Source organism: Melampsora larici-populina (genome assembly GCF_000204055.1).
Source record: "Melampsora larici-populina 98AG31 unplaced genomic scaffold MELLAscaffold_49, whole genome shotgun sequence".
In the NCBI taxonomy this organism is placed as follows: Eukaryota; Fungi; Basidiomycota; class Pucciniomycetes; order Pucciniales; family Melampsoraceae; genus Melampsora; species Melampsora laricis-populina.
In genome coordinates this window covers 749,353-756,660 of record NW_006768813.1, presented here as the reverse complement: position 1 = coordinate 756,660, position 7,308 = coordinate 749,353, and the positions used below count along the sequence as shown (strand labels likewise).

The window sequence follows — 7,308 nt, the reverse complement described above, 5'->3', positions numbered from 1 at the left end:
ACGTGCTGTCTGCTTCCAGAAAGGCAGCGGGCCCAGTTAGCCGGGTGGGTCCAGGGCCGGGTCACAGCCCTGACTTTGACCGCTCCCGTGGTGTATGTGTATCGATTGGTCGGGAATTGTGCTTTGTTATTTTATTTTAGAAACTGTAGTTTTTGATCGAAGTTGTGATTGAAAAGTACTTTAATTGGAAACTGCATCTTGACTTTTGATGTTACAATTGAGTTGTGACATTCAACTCAATTCGGTCTTGCATTCCTTTCGATCCTCTCCCTTCATCTTGGTCACACAAGTTATAGTATTTATGAACTTCCTGGATATCCTTTCTCATCATCCTACAACTCTCATCCGGATTTCTCAACATGGACTTTAACAAAAACTCCACAGCCATTGCTCAAGTCATGTCACCTTCAGCTACTCATCCTGGGCACTCCCTTCCTTCAGCTACGTCAATGTCTCATACACACATTCGCTCACTGGCCAATCAAAATGTCCACCAAGGTTCAATTTCTCTCGAACTTCAACGTAATTACCTCAACGATTGTGTTAAAGCTGTTCCCAGCGCTTCTCCTCTTGTCACACCTGAGATGGGTGAAAGATTGTGTCGAATGGCTTCCCAGCATTAGTTGAGCACTTTGCCTGCATCTTGTTGTCTCATCTGTCTGATGCCATCTTGTTTTCTCTCCTTTTTTGGGATTGCCCTCTCCATAGTATGTCTGACTACAATCGCTATAAACGAGGGCAACATCCCAACCCGCTCCTTTCACAACAACTCCCACAGCCTAATTATACTACACCTGGCGTTACCTCTCAACATCAGCAAGGCTATCCAAGGGTAGTTGATCGTCCTGCGGAAAGGCTTCCAGCATGTCCACCATTCCAACATCATGTCACAGTTCCTGCTGGAGTCTCTTCTGACCAAACTCAAGCCTCGAATCAACCTACTCAGCCTCTGCCCAAAACTTCAGTGGTTCACGGTTAGTCGCCATATCTTTATTCCTTCAACTCTAACCCATGTTTTGTCCTGGTTTCAATGCTTAAAACACTTACTGACACCTACTTGGCTTCCTGTGAAGATCACCAATTCGCCTCGTCAAATCCATCTGATCTTGTTGAGTCAAATCCTGAAAAGAACCTCAAATCATCCCAGATGGTGTTCAATCCATCCGCTACATCAACAGGTCAGTTGCAGCACAAAGGACATCCTTTTCAGATCTCCATATCTCTGCCCATTGATGCTCATAAGTCTTTTGCACCTTCCCCTCTCTGCCGTGCACTGATCGAATTTCTGCCATGAAATATCAAACACTCGATCTCTCTGTGACCGTTGCAGCTTCCAATGGCTATAATCACCACCCAATGCCAGTGGATGCTGTCACAAATCCCGCCACGATGGAGTCAAAACTAGCAAACCCTACCGAGAAGCGCAAATTTCAAGATAGAACACCTAGCCCCGCTGCAGAACAGCTCGCGTTAGACGGTGGCCACACGCTCATTGGAGTTGTTAGCGGAGATCATGTGGCAACCAAGCCAGATGTTGTCAAGACTGTACACGGAAGTTCAGTGAAGACCAGTCAAACTCACCCCATGAAGTAAGCCCCCTTGAATTCAATGACGACTGCTATGACATGCGGCTTACTGACTCAATTTGTGGTATAGTATCTCACCTGTTGTTCCTCCCGAATTGTCGGTCGCATTGGCGGACTTCTATCTCACATCGCCAATCACCAACGAGCAGCCATTGCCAAGCTTACCCGTGGACTTGTACGATCTCACTGGTCCCCATGCTAGCCGTGCATACGAAGAATTCCACATTCATCACCAGCAGCGCCTTTACCATTTCAGTCAACATCATCAACCTGGACTCCCTGTAAAGGACAGCCCCCTAGGTCAATCACCTCCGAGTATCAATGCTGTTAGGCTCGGAAACATGTTACTGTCCTCCTGCCCTGGTAAGAAGGTCCGGATGTTTGACACGCTAGCTCAGAGGCAAGCAGCCGGAAATCGCTCTCCAATCTGTCGCGATCTCAAATCAGATCTCTCACGAGCCCAATCAATAGGGGTCCGGGCCATCATCTGTTGCCTTGATGACGAAGAACTCAATTATCTTGGTTCGCCTTGGCCAGAGTACCAAGCAGTAGCATCAGCCTGTGGTCTAGCGGTGATTAGAATTCCGATGGCCGAAGGTTTTGCGCCTCACAAAGGAGTTGACGAAATCGATCGAGTGATCCAAATTGTTTTGGAGAACTGGACAATGAAAGGCTACGACGTATTGTGTCATTGCCGAGGTGGAGTGGGAAGAGCAGGTCTGGTGGCGTGTTGCTGGATGCTAAAGATTGGGTTGATCAACAAACCTATTCATGACATTGAACACGATCATCCTCGAATGGACTTGGCTAATTTCAACCCAGCTACAAAGGGACAGACGCCACATCCTGTGCCTCGCAATTCAGTCCTTGTTCAAGTGGAGAAGGTCATTGAAGTGATCCGAAGGAGGAGAAGGTAAGAGATTGTTTGATCTCTATCCTATTCTACACGTTTTGACTTATCTACTATTTACGATATTCATTTGTAGCGTCAAGGCGATCGAAACCCCTCAACAAGTTCATTTTATCATGGAATACGCTGATTGGCTCGATCATCAAAGAAAGTGAAAATTAATACTTATCGTTAAATACCATTCTAATCAGACCTATTGAGATGACGTTTTCTATTCGTCTTATAAGGTATCATGTAATCTCTCCTCAGTTAGACTGACTCATGCATCATCTATTTTCCGTTACATTGTTTTTTTCGGACGATGTGAATCGCATTGACATTTAGATTGTATCTTCGTCTACTAATGTATCCGAATTGATTGGAATAACCTTGCAGAACACCCTTTCAATTCTCGCACCCGTTATTTTTCTTCTTTTCTTCTTTTTCCCTCTCTCTCTCTCTCTTTCTCTATAGCATTTCATTGAGTCTTCATTTTTTCTATTTTTTTTACTTATTTGTTTTGTTATTCTCATTTGATGAACTATTTTGATTGTGTACTTTTCTTCAGTCATCTAGGTCTTTGATACCTATGTCTCTCATTTTTGTTTTTGTTTTGTTATGAAGTTGATCGATTAGATGTTTGATTTGGTAATTAAGAGATGAGTAGGAATCAGTTTAATTTATAAGGTTTTAACAGACCGGTTTGTTTTGGTCCAATCCATCCGATTTTGGAATGAGTTTGATGAAGCGTGGCTTTGAGTTTCATTTTCTTCATGTAAGTACTCATATACAAACTTTGAATTCAGTCAAGACAAGTCTTTTTAATTAAGCACTTTTCGTAAATCTCTTCACTTTTATTGGAAGTTTCTTTTAAAACTATCAATGATGATCTGATTATGTAAAAGCCATCGTTTTCAGAATGTATGATGATCAGCATTGGTTTAAATTGGTTTGAGAGAATTGAGTTGTAGATCTGGAATGCGATAGTGATCGGAACTTAGTCATGATGATGATTAATTAATTAATTCTTTTCACTAGTTTCAACTTCCAAATTCTTCGCAGCTATGTACCTTAAAGTTGACCATCATGATCATCGATCAGAAGAGAGCTTACAAAACCTTAGACACACTCAAGTTGAAAATTCCAATTCAAACTTAGATGAGATCGACGGTGTTTTACATAATTTGGACTTTCTACATCTCTTTGAATGTCGTCATCTAGATTGATTATCTTTTATGTAACAAGTTTTCAAAAAATATTAAATCAATCAACCTGATCCGATTAAAATCTTCAAATCTTAATCTTTCAAGTGAAGTTAGCTCAAGTGATCTTGCTAAGATTTTTGTTTGTATCTTGGTCATCTTGTGAAGTTGTGTACATATGTTCACGATCCAGAATAAACTTTCAGATTGGATCGGATCACACAGCCAATTTGAGTGTGATGTATGAGTTTAAATGAAGATGAAGATGATTAAAGTATCTTTGTAAGCGTCAGATGATGACGAATTTAAAGTTTCTGATTGGATGGTCAGAAATTAGAATTTTTGATGTTTGTCATCATGATCGAGATTTGAGAATCTGAAGAACTGACGCGATTTGAGAAAGAGATGTGAATCGAAATTTAAATTTAAATCAATCAGATTTCGAAACGTAAGCAAACTTGAGTAAATCATGATTATGTACATACATAAACCATCACCCAGAGAGTGAGTGAGTGATGAGTGAGTCATGAATCATGATTAAACCGATTCGATCCAATTCTTTCGTATTGTCAAGTTTCAAGTCGATTGACAGATTAAATACAGTTAAATTGGTGATCGTCAAGATTTGATGATGAACATTTTAGAATTCAATCAGCTTGTGATGGCTTTCAAGTTTCAATACTCGGTTTTCAGAATCATGGATTGATTTTATTAATTCAATTCAACTTTGCTTTCATAATTCAAGTTTGATTGATTGACCAAAACAAAACTGTTGTCCAATCTATCTATAAAACTCAAACTTATCCTCATCTTTATATTCTTCTTAAACCCTCTCAAAATCTTCACTCTTGTCTTTATCAATCATACATTTTGATTGATTAATTCTGATTTAGGCTCAATCTTCTCAACAATTAATCAAAGTGAAGATCTAGATAGTGATTATTGAATTATTGTGGGTCATTCTGATACGATAAGAAGACCGGCGTTGTAATCAAAACATTTCTCAAATTACAATAACATATAACTCTTATTATTGAATCATCATGAACTCTTCTACTTTGGCACCTCTCCTTAATCTTCAAACCTCAGATTCAACTTATCGATCAAAGTCTACTTCAAATCCTTCAACTAGCACTAGGAATGATAGGGTAGATGCTAAGAATCATTCAGGAATTTCATATCCTGATCATGAACAGCATTCATCATCTCAGCATCAGCATCAGCATCATCAGCATCTTACATCCTCTCCTTCATCATCTACTTCATCAGACTCTTCTTCATCTGGTCTAGATCACGATATTGATAGCACTGACAATGATCATAAAAGTCCATCTCGTGAATCACATCCATGGCCATTCTCTACTTCAGTCACTTTACTCTCCGATCATGCCGATCATACTTTATCTGATCATCCATCTCATTCTCGCTCCTCACTAAAACATCCTATTCCTCTTCTCAATCAATCTCAAACTATGAATTCTCCCGAACAACTCTATCAGTATGATCAACAACAGTCTTCTTATCATTCTTATCGACCAGAATGGACTTCACTTCCTATCTTGGAAGAAACTTCTCCGGAACCTCATCAGCCACCTTACAAACGAACCCGTACTTCTTTAAGCCCTTCTCAATCTTCCTCAATCAAACTACCGAAAAGTCAATTTCAAACTGCTCCTAAGGATGAATCACCAAATCTCTATTTTTCTTATCACGATCATCATTCTCCTTCGAAAACAAAAGAAGATTTACATCTATCAGGCTTCGAATCGCTCTGTTCACCGCATTCTGAGGCTGATCAGCGCGCTTTGAATGCGCGCCCGCTTAAAAATACCAGTTTCGTCATTTTCCCATTGATTTCTCTGCAGGATGATTTCACTAACAGAAATGCGTTTGATAGAACGTGCGGCCCAGAATCGTGCAGCTCAACGTGCGTTCCGAGAACGTAAGGATCGATATGTACGAGATCTCGAGACTCGATCCGCTCAATTCGATGCCTACGTCTCACGTCACAATCAGCTGGAGGAACGTGAAAGAAACTTGGCAGCGCGTGAAGCCAAGTTACAATCGAGATCCCCTTCAAAAGATCCGATCCGAAGGCAAACTATGCCCGACCAAACTCCGCATGACCCGAAAGATGACGAACGAGAACGGATGCTTCATCTACAAAATGAACTGGATGTAGCACGTCGAGAAATCCACTCTTTACGATCAAGATTGTCAACTGACTCAAATGTAAAGACTTCCAACTCAAACCCACCTTGTCCCGAATCCCATTCGGTCAACCAAGCTGAACGAAGACATTCAACTCCATCTATCTTTACTCATTCAATCCAATCTGAACATCCTTCCAGTTTCTTGTCATCACATGATACACCTACTTTACGTCCCATCAATCCTCCTTTCCTACGTAGGTATCCACATTCTTCTAGTTTTAAGTCTTGATGTGATTTCTTTACCTCTTGTGGCTCGTGATTTCTGAGTGAATTGTAATGAAGATAATGCATGTGTAAATTGATTAACAGAGATTTGAAATTGGATTTTGACATTGTGGGTTTTGTTTGAGACGCTTGAGAGGATTTCTGGAAATTGAGTCAGGTAGACTATTTCTTATTTTTATCAATAATGATTTCTAAACCTGTTCTTCTCTTGCAAATCAATCACCATTCATGTTTACAAAGGTCAACTCAAGATCTTCTGGTTTAATCAATAATGTAAAAGTCACCTGGAATTCAAAGTTTTAGTGGTTGATTTTGTTTGAGAATATTCAGCTTGATAAATTACGATGAATGGAGAAAGCTTCCCAATACTTCCCTTGATATATCACCAAATGCGTGTTAGGAATTGGATGTATGACACTTGAAAGAGTTGGTTTTTAGAAGCTTTTGAGACAAAACATTAAATCATTCATATTCTTTTGTCATTCATGTGTTCAAGCTTTGATTGGTTATTTGGGTCAATAATACCAAACCAATTGGAAGATTGGTCTCCTGATGAAGGTTTATCAATGTTTGGCACATAAATTCAGTTTGATAACTGTGTATATGTACACAGATATCACACCTGGGGTTCATGAAAATATTCCTACAAGATCCAACCCAATGTTGGCCTGAGAATCAAATACTAAATAGTGGGGCTTTATTTTTCCATCTGAAAGAGAATTCTACATACTCTCCTGGATAAGAGTAACCTATAAGTACCATGAATGTGTATACCTTGAAAATTTGAACAGTTCACTCAAGGTGCATGGTTGTCTAGCCAATTATAAGAACAAACTTGAAGAGTGATCAAATGTGTCACTCCATGGAAGTTAACTCTCTGTGTGGGATGATCTGCATTTGAGCAATTTTTAGGTCTTTGATCATTGGCCTGAGTTCTTAAGCTTCCAAGCTTGTTTAATTGAGCACATGAGTTGGTACAGCCAAGTTTAAGTGTGTGGTACCTCAATATCTATATCACATGGTATAAGCTTGGTCTGTGTTTTACTATTCTCAAGGCAACATTGGTATTTCTCTGTTATGATCCCATTTGATGGATCATGGTTTCACAACTGGTGACACTTACAGGCCTTGAGCCGCACTCGTGCTAGACAGCACATCCCACTTTGCTTGCTTTCCTTACACTACAATAACTA

The 7,308-nt window shown here is 39.9% G+C and overlaps 2 protein-coding genes across 2 annotated transcripts; both read left to right on the top strand.

The window, feature by feature from the left end:
- Positions 1-288: 288 nt before the first annotated feature.
- Positions 289-3,157, top strand: MELLADRAFT_79033 (uncharacterized protein; the record flags this gene model as incomplete). Its single annotated transcript, XM_007415231.1, has 6 exons — positions 289-622; positions 709-974; positions 1,074-1,178; positions 1,331-1,589; positions 1,657-2,499; positions 2,573-3,157. The coding sequence occupies 6 exons, from the start codon at positions 360-362 to the stop codon at positions 2,649-2,651; spliced, it is 1,815 nt and encodes a 604-aa protein (XP_007415293.1).
- A 1,563-nt stretch (positions 3,158-4,720) lies between these two features.
- On the top strand, positions 4,721-6,119 carry MELLADRAFT_67117 (uncharacterized protein; the record flags this gene model as incomplete). Its single annotated transcript, XM_007415232.1, has 2 exons — positions 4,721-5,510; positions 5,560-6,119. 2 exons carry the CDS (start codon positions 4,721-4,723, stop codon positions 6,117-6,119), a joined length of 1,350 nt encoding a protein of 449 aa, XP_007415294.1.
- Positions 6,120-7,308: the final 1,189 nt, after the last annotated feature.